Source organism: Corythoichthys intestinalis, chromosome 8 (genome assembly GCF_030265065.1).
Source record: "Corythoichthys intestinalis isolate RoL2023-P3 chromosome 8, ASM3026506v1, whole genome shotgun sequence".
Lineage (NCBI taxonomy): Eukaryota > Metazoa > Chordata > Actinopteri > Syngnathiformes > Syngnathidae > Corythoichthys > Corythoichthys intestinalis.
The window spans coordinates 16587303-16608516 of record NC_080402.1 but is presented as its reverse complement, the minus strand read 5'-3'; the positions used below and the strand labels follow the sequence as shown (position 1 = coordinate 16608516).

General features: G+C 36.7%; 2 protein-coding genes across 8 annotated transcripts in view; one reads left to right on the top strand and one right to left on the bottom strand.

The window, feature by feature from the left end:
- Positions 1-6692, bottom strand: part of yju2b (YJU2 splicing factor homolog B) — a 13931-nt gene extending 7239 nt beyond the window's left edge. For 2 of the 4 annotated variants that reach the window (XM_057842927.1, XM_057842924.1), the window contains exon 1: positions 316-381. The gene's annotated coding sequence lies outside the window, so the exon portion shown is untranslated. Of the gene's footprint in view, positions 1-315; positions 382-769; positions 789-6673 lie in introns of those variants that run through there. The other 2 variants (XM_057842925.1, XM_057842926.1) reach the window with 2 other exon arrangements.
- On the top strand, positions 3684-21214 carry zfyve27 (zinc finger, FYVE domain containing 27). Of its 4 annotated transcripts, XM_057842919.1 has the most exons (15): positions 3684-4125; positions 4859-5096; positions 5454-5524; positions 6708-6894; positions 8629-8724; positions 8974-9086; positions 9171-9289; positions 13950-14021; positions 14193-14213; positions 14410-14430; positions 14751-14804; positions 15095-15236; positions 15312-15358; positions 16587-16668; positions 20108-21214. In XM_057842919.1, the coding sequence occupies exons 2-15, from the start codon at positions 4864-4866 to the stop codon at positions 20176-20178; spliced, it is 1329 nt and encodes a 442-aa protein (XP_057698902.1). In that variant the 5' UTR covers positions 3684-4125; positions 4859-4863; the 3' UTR covers positions 20179-21214. The 4 variants fall into 4 exon arrangements, with proteins under 4 accessions (XP_057698902.1, XP_057698903.1, XP_057698904.1 ...); XM_057842920.1 differs by lacking the exon at positions 14751-14804 and having other exon boundaries at positions 3690-4125; XM_057842921.1 differs by lacking the exons at positions 14410-14430; positions 14751-14804 and having other exon boundaries at positions 3690-4125.

Sequence of the window (21214 nt, the reverse complement as noted above, 5' to 3'; positions counted from 1 at the left end):
TTTAACCAGTGTTATACATTTTATATTTGTCAGCAAAGTAATTAAAAGTTGACACAAAATGACATACTTTTGATAACGACGGAATTAAATACCTATCTTGATTAAATGTGAATTCCAAAATCGTAAATAAAGTGTTATATAAACTAACATTCTGATTGGCATTTAAAATAACGACACCCAAGCTAGCAAAGTGAGCTGAAACGCTGAGGTGAGTACACTATTGTGACAATAATACGATCATATTTTAAGGCAGCACACCCTCTTTTGTGATTCCTTAATCTACAATTAATATAAATTTTAAACTGTAATACTTACACTGGCTGCTGTAAACACTGACGGGTAAAACAGCAATATGACGGAAGTTACCGCGGTATTGGCGGATGTGACGTACATTATGACGCAGCATGTCGACCAATAGATATCAAATATATAAAGGTAGATGTACATACGCACCGTGAGCCAACGGGAACAAGCATCATCGCTTGTCGGACATTTTGCGTCGGTAAAATCAAGCAATAAATACTGTATAGTCAATGGAGTGTGTACTTTGAAATGGCCATATATTGCTTATTTCTAACCGATTCTTCAACTGCTTAGTTGGTCGTAAATATCAGTCATTTTATTGCATAAATTACAACAATTATCGTATTTATTGAGGACTGGTTCTCAATCATAACCGTGTGAATACAATTAGTTATAATCAAAATAGTTTGTATGTCTATCAAGAATTCAGCGAGTTAAGCTTATTTTAGTGGAGAAAATCACTCACATTGCGTCCCCTGCAGTCGAGCTCGCCAAAGAAGATCCCCGACGAAAGAAGCCCCCCAGTGCCAGTTACTTACACTGCCGACTCCCAAGACATCTGTCCTTATATGTGTGATATCTGTGTCTACTACTTACTGCACTTTTTTAATTAAAACATATTCAAACAAAACAAAGCATTCAAGTACCATAATCAAATACCGATTGAGCATAACTACATACCCAAGCAGTCAATGGCAACATCAACAACAACAACAACAACAACAAAAGTAAACAAAAAAATCAATTAATTTTCTTTTGAGAGAGGATTATCTAAATAAACTTAAATTGTTTAGATAAAGAAAATAGATGAAGGGCCTTTCCATCTATCAAATCCAACGCTTTGGAAAGATAGATAAATAATTTCTCCAGTGAGCCAAACATGGTTTCGTTAAAAAAAAAAAAAAAAAAAAAAAAAAATTACACTTATGAATAAAAATTTTCCCCATAAGCATTATTACATTTAAAACAAATTCTAAGTTCTTATGTTTTTGATAAACACCAAACAAAATTATTTCTTCTGTCAGGGGCATATCAATATTTTTTTTGATTGCAGCCAAGTCTTTTAATTGACCCCATAACAAATTAACTACATTGCAGTGAAAAAAACACATGATTTAAATTTTCCATGTCCACATCACAAAAAGCACGATAATTTGCTTCAAAACCAAATTTCAATTTTAAAAATTCCTTTGTTGGGTAAATTTCGTTCAAAATTTTGAATTGCACCTCTTTGCTTTAGGAGGCACTGTAAATGACAAATAATTCTTTCTTATATTCTTAATCTTATCAATATCAAATTGTTTCAAAATATATATTATTTTAATTTGGTTCGGATGATATTCATTTATTTATTCATCACCTTAAAAACACTCCGTGGCCTGGCCCCTCCCTACCTTTGCAATCTAACCCGTCCACTTCGCTCTCCCACTATTCTCCCCCTCTCCATTTCCCGTGTCCGCCTCTCCACCTTTGGTTCCAGAGCTTTTAGTCAGTGTGCCCCCCAGTTCTGGAACTCCCTACACCCCCCGATCTTCGTAGCATATCTACCCTATCACTTTTCAAATCCAGACTGAAAACACACCTGTTCACTCTTTCTTACCCACCATAACCCCTAGCTCTGTCATACGTATCTTTACTTCTTTTAATTGTGCTTTTAATCTTTTATCCTTTGAATACCTTTTTTATCGTACTGTGATTCCATCTCTCTTGTGAAGCGTCTTTGTGTGGTTTGAAAAGCGTTCTAGAAATAAAATGTATTATTATTATTATTATTTATCAACAATGTCCTGTTATTACATTTGTTATCCCCAAATCCTGCCCCCCAATGCATAATTTCCTCGAATTTTGTGAGACTTGAAAATTTTGAATATCCTCCTTCACAATTGCTTGTAATGCCATTGGAATTGCATTTGTAAACTTTACAAAAATCTTTAATACTACACTACCTATTGCACTTGTGCACCAGGATCAGTTTACGGTCATCCAAACATTTATTATTCACAATGAACCAACAGCTGGTTAGTGCTAAACAACTGTCTGGTGCAAATCTAGCAATTATATTTTATTTTATTTTATTACTGCTATTGTACGTCTTTAGAAAAAAAATAACAGAAAAACAATATATTTTATGCCACTTGACAAGATCAAGTGAACAAGCAATTAAAAAAAAAAACTGGTATTGTATGTCTTTAAAAAACAACAGAAAAACAATATATTTTATGCCACTTGACAAGATCAAGTGAACAAGCAATTTAAAAAAAAATAAATAAAGAAAAGAAATATATATAATATTACCAATACACACTAATTGTATATTTTTTGAGGCATGAAAATCAAATGTTTTGGTTTACAATTTTAAGACACTAATGGCGTACCACACGCAGGCTATTTTTAGACCGTGACGTCGCATCATAAAGCGGAAGTAAAGCCGAAGTGGGACATTATAGACCCGCCCTCGCATCGACGCAACGTAATTAGTGCTACTTTTCTCCGATAATCTTTCAAAAACGAACATGCCGATCACACATTGCTTTTTTGGAACTTGTAGAAACGACTCTAGACATTACAACACATGAAGGATGTTTTCTTCATACGTTTCCGGAAACCAAAACTCGGGAGGAAAAAATGTGAAGACCGAATCAACTTGCGCAGACTTTAACACCAGCTCGGTGAATCCATTCACGTTTCATATGCAGTAAAAATTATGTTGGGTAGGCATGGTCTTTCAGAGGACAAAGAGGTAAGCCATTTTTATATTTTTAACTTATTTTTTTAGCGTAACGTTGTGCCGTACTGCTTCTGTCAATGAATGTCCTGAAAAGAATTACAATGGTATCTGACTGCCACTGTTACAGTTTCTGTTATATATATATATATATATTAAAAAAACTTTAGTAAGGGGGAAGTGTAAATAAATTATAGGATTAAGATGTGTTATCAATGAAAAAATTAAAAGTGTTGGTTGGCTGTCACTGAGTAGCATTTGCGATCGCTACACAAAGCTAACTAAATTACCCCCAAGAATGGTAAGAGACGTAGGACAAGCAGAGGATATATAAGAAAGACAGGGCTGATGGTAAAAGATAGCTTGTTGAAACAGGAGAATGTCATTGTCAGTCGCGCCGATAAAAAAGCTAAAGCTATGCTTAGGTCGGCTCGTTTTTTTTTCGTCTTTTTCAGCCTTCGACACTAAAGCCATCTCTTTAAATGAACATTTTTATGTTCTTCCACATCTTTGCCAGTCAATTTGGCACCAAGCACATCATTTTCGGAGAGAAGTGGTAAGTTTAGCTCTGTAAACATCTCCTTCGTACACGATTTCCATTCATTTCCTATTAGGGACAAACGGTTGCTTGTCCCTACTTAACAACAGTAGCTAATCTCATGAATATTAATGAACGGAAGTGACGTGTTGCTTGCAGTACGCCATTAATTGTTACTTTTTTGTCAATCACTATCCACTCTTTCCAATCTGGCATCGACTGCATAGTCATATGTAATTTTTCGACTATCGATTGCTCAGCCTGGAATAACAGGAAGCTAATAATTTTGAGGCTGCAAGCTATCAGAGCTACAAAACGAATTAGCCAGTCGCGTGCATAATATCTAATCAAAAAGGCAGAAATTGAACTTAATCATTACTATATGTCGTTTCCAATGCAGGAGGCTGCTGTCATGTTGTCTCTTTGGATGAATTATGAGGCTTTTTATTCCTCCGGGATTATTATGTCGGCAGGGCTTGCTAGTGTCGCCTGAGTTTCTTCTGGCCACCTCTGCAGTTCTCAGGGTTGCGGTGTTTGGACACGTAGCTACTAGTTCGGGGTAAGTTTTATTAGAATTTTTTTGACTTCATAATTTTGGGTTGAGTATTTTTATAAATGTTATTATAACGGGGCGGTAATGTTTGATCCAGTTTCTCCAAGTCACAGGACTGATTAAACCTTAACATTACAGGAAGGGGAGTTGACAAAAACATAATAGAGGCTCCTTTCGTTGACGGCCGCATTTAATGACAAGGATTGACACAGCTAAGGGTCAAAGTGTCATCTTGATCCCATGATGACCCAAAACAATCCTAATCCATCTACTTTAAAAATCAATTAATTGTGTTTACACTTCCTCCCATTTTGCATATTATCATGAAGACCCTAACAGATGTTGTATAGTTTATAAATCCCTTGAAATTAACAATTCTAAATTCTTGAGAATGAAATAATGGGTTGAAATAATTGTAAAGAACACAATAATATCAGTAAATGGGTTTTCCTAAATCTAAATCGATATCACTACATGTAGCAAATGCATTATCACATATGAATCACATGGTACTCAATGTGTTAATCTCAAGTTAGTAGCCTACAACCCATAGAGAATGATAGCATGCACACCAAATGCTATGTCATATTATTTCATTTTAGCATATGCTGCTACCAGTCCAATAAAGCTGGTTTATCAGGATTCGAAATTACAGCTACAAAAGCAAGTCAGGCATAGGAGTGGCACCATTACCATCATCTTAATCGTTTTTTTTTTTTTCTTTCTTTATACTGTACAGGAAGGATGATGCACAGTGCAGCGGCTCCACAGGACCCTTACCAGGGTGCAGGGGAAAGGGGGGAGCTGGTGCACACTGTATCCAAGGAGACTCTGGGGTCTCCAGAAGCTTCCGAACTGGGAAGCCCCAGATCGACACTGAACTTTGACCTCCTCAACATGGTTGTGTCCTATAAGAGAATGGCGCTCTTTCTGGAGCCAGTTACAGATGCTATCGAGGTGGCCCGCTTTTTGCTAGGGTGTGTATTTGTGGTCAAACCCAAACCAGACTGTTCAGGCATGCAAGTTGACCTCCAATTAGTTCAAATTTTGAAACATTTAGCACATGAATTAGTTTTTCTATTATCAAACTGTCACTACCACATTTTGATCAACTCGACCATCATTATTGGGAGTAACATTTTTTAAACAAAATATCGAATATAAATTCAGTCTTATTTTTTTAAAATTAATATTTAGTCTTCAGTTTGGTGTCTGTAAAGTTTTTCTGAGCATTTTTTTTCTAGTCAAAATAGTAAAAGTTGAGCATCCATCAAATTTAGAGGCCCTACTCTTAAATCACAGAGATATGACAAGTATGTTTTTTTTCCTTTCAGGTGGAGGATGCCCCTTTGCTCACTGCTCATTTGTATACTCCTCAATGTCTTCTTCTGCACTATCAATGAGGGTATGTTGAGGATTCATCTTGGTGGTGGTTAACACTAATTGCTAGAGGTGTAAGAAATTTCCGATTCTTAGATTATTTGGGATTTGGCCGTGGAAGATTCGAGAACAATTCACAAACATCCAAATTCCGATTATTGAAATATACCAAGTAAAGCGGAAATAAAACACAGTCAGCGCGGTCTTCGGGACGCAATGAGGAACGGACCGAGAGTAAACATCATGCCCGGGTAATGACAATGCTCAACTCACGGCTCTGGCTCAACTCATACCGCTACAAACTACGTCCACATAATGCTACGGTAGATATCACATGTATAAAGAACTAGATGAGAAATGACAGAATTATCGGCATTAGTATACAGCCGCCATCTTAAAGCAGTAGACTTCCTTGGATGGTTGTTGTAGCGAACCTTCCAAGCGAACCCAATGATCTTTTTATGTAAACTGCTCCTAAATCGGCAAAATATTAACTTGAATCCATCTTTAAAACAGTTTTTAAACTTTCACATATGACGGAAGGTTAATTATGGAATAACAGGAGCCATTTTAACAACTTTAACGGTTGATTCACAACATTAAATTAATTGAATGTAGTTTAAAGCTGCTGATACAGAATGGCGACTTGAGTAATTTACAGTGTATCAGAAAAGTGAGTACACCCCTCACACATGGACCTAGTAACACTAACGAGTCACATGACATTTTGGAGGGAAAATGACAAGCAGTACTTAATTTGGACATTTAGGGATGTAGGTTCTAAGAGGTGTGCTCACTTTTGTTGCCAGGGCTTTAGATATTAATGGCTATATTTTGAGTTATTTAGAGGGGAAAATAAGTTAACTCTATTACATAAGCTGCACACAGCGTACTTTTCATTTGGTCAAAGTGTCATTTTGTCAGTGTTGTCCCATGAAAAGATATACTTGAATATCTGCAGAAATGCGAGTGGTGTACTCACTTTTGTGGTACACTGTATTTACGGTTTTTTAACTGTTAACTTGATCCTGAAATAGTCGTTTATTTAAGCCTGAGAGGAGTTTTGTACAATTTTTGTAACTAATTTACGAAACATTAAAAGCAGATGATGGGGGTGTTGTGTGCATCAATAATAGATTTATAATCGAATTGTTAGGTGCCCAAAGATTCCCACCTCTTCTAATAGCCCTCTTCTTCTCCTTCATCAGTGGGTTGGTTGTCAATCTTTCTGGTGGCAGTCACAGTGCCTGCTGCCCTAGGCTACCTGCAGGACAGGTGCTGGGGCAGAACCACAGAAGCGGAACTCCAAAGGAAACACTTTCACACTGTTCACCGGCGAGATTTGCAGGCGGTGCACCTCAGTAAACAGGAGGCCATGCTGGAAGTCAAAGACCTGTAAGAAAAAAGGCATTACTTATTGCATTTAAAGGTCACTTATGTTGTGTAACTCAGAAATATTGTTCAATATTTTTTAATATTTATTTTTAGTCATTCTTGCCTTGGTGGTGCTTATGTGATTAACGTATTGTAAACAACCCCCAGGTCAAAACAAATGTGTGATGATTGTACATTGTAGTTGGGTGTGTCTTTATTTATACAGAAAGTGTCTCCAAAATTTAAGTCAAGGCAATTCAAATGCATTTTTACTCATTAGTGACATACAGTAGGGGCAAGTGGTGTGAGTTGTGCCAGGAGGGGATGTAGTACCCATCACTGTGTTCCAGAAAACCATAGAAGTTGGTCGTGATCACATTTTTTTGTAAGGGAAAGTCACTTTAATCACACCGCAAAGAAGAGAGACATGACTTGCGAGGGAAAGCACATTCACTGTATGTTAAAATAATGGGGTTTTTGCCTCCCAAAGTAAAATTTGTAAGATTTAAAATTTTTTTTAATTTTCATGTTTGAATAATTGACACATTTTAAAACAGTTCACGTGTTTTAGTGCTTTAGGTATGCTACACTATGGGTCTAAACCAGTGGTTCTAAACCTTGCTAAAAGTACCAAACCCCAAGGAGTTTCACGTGTGCATTCACCAAATACTTCAGAATTAGATAACAAAGCAAATTAAACATTTTAAACCTGATATCTCCAAGCTAGAAAGCTAATAACTAAGTGAATTATTCAGATTTTGTCACATTTTGAAAGTGTTTTAAAATGGGTCAAAGTTTGAGTCCACGTGTCCACACTAACTGTAGGTCTATAGCACTTCCTCATACCCAGTTAGGGCTGCAACTAACGATTATTTTCATAATCGATTAATCGGACGATTAATTAAACGATTAATCGGACAAATGTCACTTCTTTCAATTACTTTCACAATTTACCTTGAAGTTGTTTTCGGCATGTTGTAAGTAGCAATGAAGACAAAATGGATGACTATTTCCTTCAACTGCATCAGTTATCAAACTCGTTGGCAACTAATTTATTAATTGATTTAATCGATTAGTTGTTGCAGCCTATTATATATATTATAAAATGTCCCACTTATATTAATAAGGGTACAGACCGTAAGATGTCCGAAATTGGCAAAAATATGAATAGTTGTTTTCCAATGTAAAAGTAGATTTTTGTTCATGTCCTACTTCGACTTATCAAAAACATAATGAAGAAATCTGATAATATTTACAACTGAGAAGTTATATATGTTATAATGTCAACAATTTAGACAGGTTTAAGGTGAAGAAGTTCCTAAACAATGAATCAGTTATCAAAATAGTTGTCGATTAATTTGCTAATTGATCAGTTGTCGATTAATTGTTGCACCTCTATAACCAGTACGAGTTAACCTTCCACTGAGCAAATCAGTTTCTCATCTCATTAGATAGAGGGCTAGCGGTTGAAAGAAATGGAATACAGCCAGTAATTTGGAGGCAAACCAGTCCAAAACCTGTTATAAAACACCACTTTGCCTAGAAGTGTACGAAAATGGGGCTCGTCACCGAACCCCTTAAACTTTCTCCCCGAACCCCTAAACAGCAAAATTATCTCCCCTACACCTCAACGGCGATAGACATTTTTCCCTACCAATTAAAACTTGATGTTTTTCATAAAATTGTCCTACAAACGGCGTGTTTTCGTTGAAGAATTATTTCAGTTCAGCATGGACCCATCTTTTCTGTCCACAGGTTAAAGCATCTGGATGAAATGCTGTACAAGGCCTGTCAATCAGCAGAAATACTTTATAAGGTCCTGTACTGGGACGATCACACCATATCATCAAGGTCTGACACGCACATGAACTCCCAGATGCTTTTGTGATCATAAGTGCCAACTTTGGTGAATATTAATTTGTACTTCATCATAGTTATACAGTATAAAATTACCCAAAGATGCTTATTTTTTATTGAATATTGGAATTTATTAGAAGTCATTGTAAGCATCCATCCATCCATCCATCCATCCATAAACCTATTTCAGTAGAGATTGTGGTTGAGAATACTGGTTTAACATCAACTCAAATCTCTTTCCAGATTCTATGTAGGATTGTTTACAGTGGTATGTCTTCTCTACCTCGTGCCTGTGGGCTGGGTGATTGCTGGCTTGAACAGCACCATCTTCCTTTGGAATAAAGATTTCCACAGAGGTCAGCTCAACCTTACAAGTGGCAATATGTTTTTTAAAATCTATATTTGGGGGGAAAAAACACTTGTGTTGTCTCGTGTTTCAGTTTTATTGGACTTGAAGAAGCTTCTACATGTCGGCCAGACCCCCACCTTAGAGGCGGTGTGTGAAGAACAGCAGCACAGCAATATAGTGGACAGAACACCAACACCAACTAGTCTAGAGGTAAGGACATCTTAAGGACACAGCCCCTGCATATGTTTTGCAACTTTTCTGACATCTTGTTGGCTGTTTATTACTGTAATAACTACAAATCTGTTGACATTTTTCTGTGTTATCGAAGATTTCTCCCTCCAGAGCAAGAAATGGGCACTTCTCGGTGTCTAGACAACAAATTATATTTGATATTTTTCAACTAAAGTATTAGAACATTTCAGTTCTGTGTGAATATGTAGTTTTTTTCCTCCCTTCTCAGTGTTTTTTCCACCAACTTTAATGCTTAAATTATTCATTCATTCATTCATTTTCCATGCCGCTTATGCTTAAATTAATCAAACAAAAGTAAATATTGGACCTGGATAACTTAAGTAAATATGAATTCATTTTTGGTGGATCATTTAAAGTCTTTGTAGGGCACTCATTTTGGGCCATTTAGGCCACTCTTGTATACCAAATGTTAGCTAGCACTTTAGCCTACATGACCAAAAATTTGATATCAACGTACAATACACTGTAGTTGGATAGCAGATCTTTCAGGTTACATTTTTTTTTTAAATGGTAAAAAAAAATTGTCACTGGCCCTATAAAAGCTTAATATATTAAGGAGGAAAACATTCAAAGCTAACTAGAAGGCCCTTATAAAATTATGACTTAGTTGTGGCTAATGCCGATTATCACATTACTGACTACTGTATTTTTCGGACTATAAGTCAGTTTTTCCCCAATAGTTTGGCCAGGTGTGCGAAAAAGGAAAAAATATTAGTGGTGTCAAACGATTAAAATTTTTAATCGAGTTAATTACAGCTTAAAAATTAATTAATCATAATTAATCGCAATTCAAACCATCTATAAAATATGCCATATTTTTCTGTAAATTATTGTTGGAATGGAAAGATAAGACACAAGACGGATATATACATTCAACATACGGTACATAAGTACTGTATTTGTTTATTATAACAATAAATCAACAAGATGGCATTACCATTATTAACATTCTGTTAAAGTGATCCATGGATAGAAAGACTTGTAGTTCTTAAAAGACAAATGTTAGTACAAGTTATAGAAATTTTATATTAAAACCCCTCTTAATGTTTTCGTTTTAATAAAATTTGTAAAATTTTCAATCAAAAAATAAACTAGTAGCCCGCCATTGTTGATGTCAATAATTACGTACACAGACTCAAGGGTGCTGAAGCCGATAAAATCAGTCGCACCCAAGCACCAGCAGAGGGGGCCAAAACTCGGTACAAAAGTACACATCTCACTGTGCAGTCATTTTAATCTGTTTGAGCGGGGCATTTTTGTATCAATTGCGTCAAATATTTTAACGTGATTAATTTAAAAAATTAATTACCGCCCGTTAACGCGATCATTTTGACAGCCCTAAAAAATATATATTCGAATCATTTAATATGTTAAAGTTTTTAAGTACATATTGAGTAGAACATAATATTTAATCAGACAATGATTTAAATAAAAAAGAAATATTTGAATGTAAAGTAAAATAAATTAAGGGTCATTCAGGGGCCCTTGTGGTCCTGAGGCCCGGGACAAAACGAGGTGAAAGTCCGTGTTGCCCAACGACAGCCCTAAAACATCACTGCTCTAGGGGAGATCTGTATGGGGGACTGGACCAAAATACCAGCAACAGTGTGTCAAAAGCTTGTGAAGAGTTACAGAAAACGTTTGGCCTCCGTTATTGCCAACAAAGGGTACATAAAAAAGTATTGAGATGAACTTTTGGTATTGACCAAATACTTATTTTCCACCATGATTTGCAAATAAATTCTTTAAAAATCAAACAATGTGATTTTCTGTTTTTTTTTCCCCCCCACATTCTGTCTCTCATGGTTGAGGTTTACCCATGTTGACAATTACAGTCCTCTCTAATATTTTCAAGTAGGGGAAGTTGCACAATTAGTGGTTGACTAAATACTTATTTGCCCCACTGTATGTTGGACGACAACAGTGTTCACAGCAGGTGGCAGCAGAGATTGACTGTCTTCTCCAAGGGAGCCGTGATGGCCAAATGAAGCTTCTTGAAGCAATTAAGCTCCAGCCAATTGGTTCAAAGCTTCATGGTGGTTAATTTGGTCTTATGACAGTCTTATGATGCTGCTGTCAAAAAAAAGTGTTACCGGTTGTCTTTTGGTGTGAATATCCCATGATACAGTAAGGACAGCTGCGGTTTATTGTCCAGTGCGGCTCATCTATAAACAAACGGCGTTTTCGTGTCAAATTTGGTGGGTGGCGGCTTATACTCGGTGCGTCTTATAGTCCGAAAATTACGGTATATCATTTCACATGTTATTTTCACAGTAAACCGCAAGAGGGCTCTCAAAGCCTGTGTCTCAACATTGGCCGTAACTTATAAAAACAACTGAGAAGGCCTGAACAAAATGGCACCAAAAAAAAAATCGTAGTCTGCAGATTACAAGGTGCAAGTAGTGAAATATGCAGCCGTAACCAGGCTCGTTCTCAGTTTGTTGTTTATGTCTCACGTAACGTTAGCATTAGAGATGTCCGATCGATCGGGTCCGATCACGTCATTTTCAAAGTATCGGAATTGGCAAAAAAAATATCGGACATGCCTTTTTTTAATATATATTAGGGCTGTCAAACGATTAAAATTTTTAATCGAGTTGATTACAGCTTAAAAATTAATTAATCGTAATTAATCACAATTAATCGTAATTCAAACCATCTATGAAATATGCCATATTTTTCTGTAAATTATATATATATTCTGTAAAATAAATTGTTGGAATGGAAATATAAGACACAAGATGGATATATACATTCAACCTACGGTACATAAGGACTGTAGTGGGCATTTCACTCTACTGTCATTTAAATCTGTCTATGCTGTCCTCACTCCGAAGCGTCTACTTTTTCCAAAGCTAGACAGCTAGTGAACGACGCCTTAATAATCAGACTTCTTCCTTTTTCATCTGATTTATTAATAAAATGGCCTCAAACCATTGCCCTCTTTAGACCGTTGTAAAACTACAAAAAAAAGTACACAAGCATTGCATTAGCAACAACGTTAGCTTAGCACGCTATACAGGTTCACTAAACACAAACAAAAAGCGTCTCATGCAAAAAATATAACATTTCGCTTACTAACATAAAATGTGCATTCTTTACAACAACCATACTTACGGACAAATCTTTTCCAAGAATCATATAAGCACAAAATTACAACATAGGCGTCAGGCCGAGACGTCGTGCAGCCATATTGAACTGGCAAGAACACAATAAACCATGTCGCAAAGCGACCACAAGAGTTCGCTGTTAGACAGCACAAAAAGCCTTGCTGTAAAACTTACCAAAAGGCAGAATACTGTCTGAGTTGGACATATGCGTTAATTGCGTCAAATATTTTAACGTGATTAATTTAAAAAATTAATTACCGCGCGTTAACGCGATAATTTTGACAGCCCTAATATATATATATACATATATATATATATTTTTTTTAAATTAAATCGTTTTCTAATTGTATTTAACGTTACAGACATAATATGTTCCACTCATCCAGAGTCTTTAGTTTAGGCTTAAGGTAGGGTTATCTAATTTATCCCGTTAAAGGCGGTAATTAATTTTTATTAAAATTTATCACGTTAAAATATTTAAAGCAATTAACGCATGCGCTGCACGACCCACTCACGCATTGTTGCGTTCAATCTGTAATGGCGCCGTTTTACCTATAACATATATATATATATATATATAGCTAAAAGGTAGCGGAAAATGAGTAGAGTGAATTTTGGCAGCCTTTGGAGCATTTTTTTAATTGGCTAAAGCCTTACAATCCCTCTCCCTACGATTAGAAATAACGTGGGAAGCAATGTGGGGAAGAAAGGTAGTAATTGATCTTTTTCCTAACATCCTGTGTTAACTCCCAACGCAGAGAAGATATATCAATTGGTACCACTACGCACAGTCATGGGTGCACTTCCCATCATGCATTTGGGCACAACAGTTAAATGGCTACAGTATCATTTACTGAAAGCTCAACAAATACACTAGATGGCAATATTTAGTCACAATATACAAAGTCACATTATCCTTTAAGAATTACAAGTCTTTCTATCCGTGGATCCCTCTCACAGAAAGAATGTTAATAATGTAAATGCCATCTTGAGGATTTATTGTAATAATAAACAAATACAGCACTTATGTACTGTATGTTGAATGTATATATTCGTCCGAGTTTTATTCATTTTTTTCTTATTGCATTGCCAAAATGTATATGATCGGGAAAAATTATCGGGAATGATTGGAATTGAATAGGGAGCAAAAAAAAAAAGCAATCGGATTGGGAAATATCGGGATCGGCAGATACTCAAACTAAAACGATCGGGATCGGATCGGGAGCAAAAAAACATGATCGGAACAACCCTAGTTAGCATACTGTACACTTCTTCAGCCTGTTGTTCTTTATTCTATTTTTAGTTTAAATTGCTTTTCAAGATGTCATGGCTGTTCTTGGTGTTGGATTTTATCAAATAAATTTTCCCCAAAAATGCGATTTATACTCCAGTCACAGTGTGACATGATTTTCCCTCTTCATTGCTGATTTTTTTCATTGGTGCGACTTATAAACTGAAAAATACAGTAAGTTATTTACAAAGCCATTTGCGATTGTGTTTTATCACAGGACATATCACCTGGCAGCGTAGAGGAAGCGGAAGAAGCTGAGCCTGATGATGAATTTAAAGATGCAATTGAGGTATTCGTTTTTCCCATTTGCAGTTCACATTTACACAGTGGTCTTATTGTGTACTGTACTATTTTAAAGTATGGTGATTTAACACATTTGGTGTGGCTGGTTGAGGAGAGATAAGACAAACATGTTAACGATATCATTCCTGTTTATCCCTTGCTTTTACGCTGAAATCAGGAAAGTTCAATTTCCCTGCAGGTGAGTGTTGCCCCATGTGTGCCGACGCTTGATAATCTTGGCTTTTGTTGTTTACCTTTCACACAATTGTGTACATTGTGTGAACTGACCAAGTTTTTAATGCATTGTTTTTAGAAGGCTGTAGCATGTTTGTGTTGTGGTAACGTGGATGCTTGTGTGTAAAGTTGTATTCTTTGTTATCCTTCATCCTGCAAAGGAAACCCCTTTGGTATTAGTGGTAAGTGGATTTTCCAGTAACTTCCATTCATGTACTTAAGTGATGTTGGGTGTATAAAGGGCTTGTTTTCATGCTGTTTGCATGAGAGCTGTCTTCATTCCTGGTCTTAGGTTCTGATATTCTATGGTAACATCCGTGTTTGAGTCATATGTTCTCAATGATCGTACGGAAATTGACTCCCTAAAAGCAGGTCCTTTTTGGCAGATCATTTTAACATGCATGTGCATGTATTTTGGTAGTGCATGTAACTTAGTTCATCGCTATCTTTATGTGCAGTTGTATTGTTATTCTATTTGCTAAACTTGAGTGGAACCTTTAAGTTGGACGACCATCCGCTCGGGGGGGACACGTGTCGACCTCTGATTTGTGTCGAGGTACATGCAACAATTTTAAGTTCGATACAGTATATTTAAAGTGCTTACCGTAGTTTTGCGTAACTGCACCAATTGTTAATGGTTTAGTCTCTGACTTTTTGTTGTGATGTTTGATGTAAAACTTAATTTTGGTTAGTGTTGCAAATACAACCATGTGTGTTTGAAGTTGTGTCGTAAAACTTGCATTGTCATTCATTTTTCACAGTAAGAGTTCTGACTAATATTAGATACATAATGTAATTGGTTCACGCTGTGAGTCATCTCTCATTTTTCCCCTCCTCCCTTTTTAGGAGGATGACGATGGTCCACTTGGAGCTCCTGAGTTCGACACAATCTCTGAAAATGGCCTCCTGAGTCGTAATGAACCCATTCGCAGCAAAGTGTCCAAGCTGACAGAGAAACTGCGCAAACGATACCCCACTACCAGCGCAGGTCCGAGTGCTGTGACAAAGTTGTTCAGCGTTTCAAAGCAGCTGCGATAATCATTCTGTTTTTCTCTCTTCAAAGGTAACTGTGCTAACTGTAATGCTGTCTTCTCTGTGCTGAAGAAAAGGGTGAGTCTTTAAGAAAACTGATGTCGTGTACATTGTTTTTAATTACATTTGATGTCTCAACTAGGGCTGCAGCTATCGAATATTTTAGTAATCGAGTAATCGACTGAAAATTCTATCGATTAGTCGAGTAATCGGATAAAACATTTTTTTTAGGTAAAGAGCAATTATTAATATACATTTGAAAACAAGACATTTCATCAAATATTGAACCATTTTCAGTCAATCAATGTCTTTATTTTCGATGTACATTGTTGAAAACGGCCAACAATTGCATTTCAGAGGTGACTAGAATAAAAAGACTAATTCACTGCTTTTACTTAAAAAACTTCTAGATCTTATAAAAAATATATATATATTTCTTACCGAAAAATGTCATTACGCTTGATATCACACATCACTTAAAAGTTAGGTGTTTTTCCCATGTGTTTCAGTAGAATTTCCATTTGTGTCAAGCTATTTTTTAGTTCTAGTTAAGTTTTAAGTTCATCTAAACTGTAAGTCCTGATAGGATTTTGAGTTTCGCAGTGTTCAAAATTAATGTACGTATGATCTGCTGTATTGGAGCATATTAGGGACCAGTGCTTCTTGGTGTTTTATCCAGCAATGACTACTGATCTAAAATTGACAGTTAGCATTATTTTTTATTTTACACCCTCATCACTCTACAGTGCTGTTTTCACAGATTAAATAAAGCCTGTATGTAAGAAACTTTAGCCACGCATCGACAGTGGTCATAATTGATAGAAAACTAGCCCTCTGCTGGGCTAACGTTACGTGAGCTAGTGATCTTATTTATTAACGCTATGTAGTCTACTGCTTTAAGATGGCGGCTGTTTACCAACGCCGCCCTGTCTGTCATTTCACATCTAGTTCTACTTACATATGATATTTATGAGACACATCAGAACTTAGCTACCTGCTACCACTGTAGCATCATGCGGACGTAGTTTTTAGCAACGTCGCCGTGGCTTGTAGCGGCTGTCGGCCGCAGTAAGGTTTTTTTTAAAAAAAATTTTTATTGGTTATTCCTCTGCGCACGTGACGTCAGCGCGTTGTCCCGCATTAAAAGTACTCCGGGCAAAACGTGATGCTTCGAGCTGGCAAAATTAAACGATTCCTCGAGGTGAATAAAATTACTCGGATCAGTTTTTTATCTCGAGTTACTCGAGTTGCTCGAGTATTTGTTTCAGCTCTAATATCAACACATCTGTTTGTCTTTGTGTTATAGAAGAACTGCAGTAACTGCGGCAACAGCTTTTGTTCGCGATGCTGTTCTTTCAAAGTGCTGAGGTCTTGCATGGGGGCCACTGGTAAGTCAAATTGTTGGAACATTTAAAGCAACACTAGGTAACTTTTCAACCTTTATAAAATTAGTTTCATAACGTTTGTGATTGTCAACTGATAAATACTTAAATGAGACATGTTTTATATCTTGAGTGGGTCAATTGCTTTCACCAGCACTAATTACTTTGAGGAGGGTGGCACGAACCATGCCACACACAAAAAAAAAAAAAACTACAAATATGCTGACTGCTTTACGGCATAAGTCATTTGCCTCTTTCCCCATTCATTATAAAGACAGCAGTCGATGCGAACGCTTTCGAGCAAATTCTGCAAAGATGGCAGAGCAACAAAAGAAACAAAAAGTTTTGTCCGAGGAGACAAAAAGAAAAAAGAAAAAGGGAGGCTACCGGGATAAAACTCAAGAATAAACATTGGCCTGGCTTTCACTCTCTGGCATAGCCCCTCCGCTCGCCGGTGGGGGAACACGGTACAACGTTTCTTAATATCAACTTTGTCATATGTTATTGTTTAGCCACAGTTAGATTCATGACCTCATTACTATCCATCCTTCACACTACCGCTGGAAACAGAAATGTTATTTAACCCATCTGCAGGCGACCGGGAGATCATGATTTTACAACACTGTGTGCTGGTCCTCATTGGAAACGCAGTCTTCCTTAAGGCAAAACACTACCGCTTTTGTCCACCTGAGTTGCTAAAATCGACCAAAACTCAAAAGTTACCTAGTGTTGCTTTAAGGTAAAAAAAATAAAACAGGGTGTCCACAAAACAGTTACAATTTAAATATCAAAATATATTTTTGTTGTAATTTATTCTTTTTTGCTACAGATGCCTGATTTCATACAGTTTCATGTTGTGATGTAGAATAGCTTCTCAAAACACTTGTCATGCACGTGCAAAATTGTTTGAAATATGAGGTTATGACTATTTGCTGTTTAACTTTTATTAGGGCATTTGACTCTTTTGGGCAATTAAAAAAATAATAATAACCCCATAAATACCTGGTGTTCACATACTGTATGTGGACATCCAAATGTGAACGCAAAGTCTCAGTTGCATTTTTACTAGGGCTGTCAAAATTATCGCGTTAACGGGCGGTAACTAATTTTTTAAATTAATCACGTTAAAATATTTGACACAATTAACGCACATGCCCCGCTCAAACAGATTAAAACGACAGCACAGGGTCATATGCACGTGTTACTTGTGTTTTGGGGAGTTTTGTCGCCCTCTGCTGGCGCTTGGGTGCGACTGATTTTATGGGTTCAGCACCATGAGAATTGGGTAATTATTGACATCAACAATGGCGAGCTACTAGTTTATTTTTTGATTGAAAATTTTACAAATTTTATTCAAACGAAAACATTAAGAGGGGTTTTAATATAAAATTTCTATGACTTGTACTAACATTTATCTTTTCAGAACTACAAGTCTTTCTATCCATGGATCGCTTTAACAGAATGTTAATGTTAATGCCATCTTGTGGATTTATTGTTATAATAAACAAATTCAGTACTTATATACAGTATGTTGAATGTATATATCCGTCTTGTCTTATCTTTCCTTTCCAACAATAATTTACAGAAAAATATGGCTTATTTTATAGATGGTTTGAATTGCGATTAATTACGATTAATTAATTTTTAAGCTGTGATTAACTCGATTAAAATTTTTAATCGTTTGACAGCCCTAATTTTTACGTATATGTATTTCATTATTAGTATACTTTTTTAAATAAATACAATTATAAATGGATAAAATGTTAGTAAAATCTGAATAGAAAAGAAATACTCTGCTAATTTGATTTTTTTTTTTTTTTCATGGTATTTAGCTTTAGCCTGCTACTGACCATGATAGACATCCAATGCATTTAAACTGGAAGACTGGCTGTGAATTCTCATGTTTCGTGTTTTTGATTTTTATTTTAACTATATACACTCACCGGCCAGTTTATTAGGTACACCATGCTAGTAACGGGTTGGACCCCGTTTTGCCTTCAGAACTGCCTCAATTCCTCGTGGCATAGATTCAACAAGGTGCTGGAAGCATTCCTCAGAGAGTTTGGTCCATATTGACATGATGGCATCACACAGTTAGTGCAGATTTGTCGGCTGCACATCCATGATGCGAAGCTCCCGTTCCACCACATCCCAAAGATGCTCTATTGGATTGAGATCTGGTGACTGTGGAGGCCATTTGAGTACAGTGAACTCATTGTCATGTTCAAGAAACCAGTCTGAGATGATTCCAGCTTTATGACATGGCGCATTATCCTGCTGAAAGTAGCCATCAGAAGTTGGGTACATTGTGGTCATAAAGGAATGGACATGGTCAGCAACAATACTCAGGTAGGCTGTGGCGTTCCAACGATGCTCAATTGGTACCTAGGGGCCCAAAAAGTGCCAAGAAAATATTCCCCACACCATTACACCACCACCACCAGCTTGAACCGTTGATACAAGGCAGGATGGATCCATGCTGTCATGTTTTTGACGCCAAATTCTGACCCTACCATCCGAATGTCGCGGCAGAAATCGAGACTCATCAGACCAGGCAACGTTTTTCCAATCTTCTATTGTCCAATTTCGATGAGCTTGTGGAAATTGTAGCCTCAGTTTCCTGTTCTTAGCTGAAAGGAGTGGCACCCGGCGTGGTCTTATGCTGCTGTAGCCAATCTGCCTCAAAGTTCAACCTACTGTGCGTTCAGAGATGCTCTTCTGCCTACCTTGGTTGTAACGGGTGGTTATTTGAGTCACTGTTGCCTTTCTATCAGCTCGAACCAGTCTGGCCATTCTCCTCTGACCTCTGGCATCAACAAGGCATTTCCGCCCACAGAACTGCCGCTCACTGGATATTTTTCTTTTTCGGACCATTCTCTCTAAACCCTAGAGATGGTTGTGCGTGAAAATCCCACTAGATCAGCAGTTTCTGAAATACTCAGACCAGCCCTTCTGGCACCAACAACCATGCCACGTTCAAAGTCACTCAAATCACCTTTCTTCCCCATACTGATGCTCGGTTTGAACTGCAGGAGATTGTCTTAAACCATGTCTACATGCCTACATGCACTGAGTTGCCGCCATGTGATTGGCTGATTAGAAATTAAGTGTTAATGAGCAGTTGGATAGGTGTACCTAATAAAGTGGCCGGTGAGGTTACATTATAAATTCAATTTTAAAATAGGTTAAAAACAGTAAAAAAAATATTTTTGAAAATACAAAAATAATTTTTACAGCTTTTTTTTTTTGTTTAAAACCTTTTGTTATTTAACATTTTTAAAAATACATTTAAAACATTAAATGGTAGAATATCTACTGAGATCAATTACTGCCATCCTCTCCCAGTCAAAATGAATTGGACGTCTTGTGCTGTCATTGACAATCAATAAGTTAAATAAGTGCCCTATAAAAGGTTAAAGACAGCACCATGTCTCTTTTCTTCCAGCTCCAGAGGCCCAGAGAGAAACTGTGTTTGTTTGTGCTGCCTGTAATTCCTCGCTCATCAAGTTACAGTGACAACACTGGCAGTGTGACCCACTGGGATGTTCACCACCGTTTGCTTCTCCGCTCGGCTCGTCACGCGTTGAGTGACCAAACTCTCAACGCAACCTCTAAAATCTCCTCCTTGCCTTTTCTATTATACCCATCCTGGTGTTACTGGATGTTGAATTTAAGGACCTCTTTGCTGAGCAGAGGGAAGTGGAAGTTTGCCTGCAGATCAGGATAACAGGGGCTTCCAGATGTTGTTTACGAGATTAATGGTTTCAAAATGCTATGGCTGACAACCATAATGATCAAATTTGAATGTTTAAAATGCCACTTTGTCAAACTGTTAACTTTGAAATTTGATTTCAGTTCCTTTAAATTTGCCACGAGTGGCATGTTTGACAAGGTGTGACTATGTCTTCAGTCTTTATATTAAAAAAACAACAATAATAATAATCCCTTTTAGAGCCACTATGTTTAATGGTTTGATTTGACACATCATGCTTTTACTTATACCCTTTGAGCTTTTTAGAATTTCATTTTTACTCCCAACTGGACAACTGGAGTCATTTGATTGGAAAGGGTTAAATATTAATCTGCCTCCCGTTCTTACAAGCAGGACTTAAAAGAATGGATGTGATGGCATTCTAACTAAATATTGACCCTAAATGCAATGATGTTTTAACCTTTACGCAGGCAGTGATGATTGTACTTGTTTGCTTTGCTTTCATCGTAATCATACACAATTAATCCAATCCCTTCTAGAGCTAATATATTTAATTTAAATGCCCGGAAATACAATTTATTTGATAGATTATTGTTATGTATATATTTGTTGCATCTTTTACCATGAAATAATCCATTGTTGAAATAAACAGTCAAAGCCCATGTGGTTTCTATGTTGATGACAACACACAAAGGTAAAATCATACAGAACACCATGCTGTATGTGAATGACTGTGGAAATTTATTTGAATTCAACACAATGTGAGTTTTAGATGGAAAAAAAAAACAGGTGAGGCTTGAGCTAATTAAGCTCCGTATATAAACGATATATATATATTTT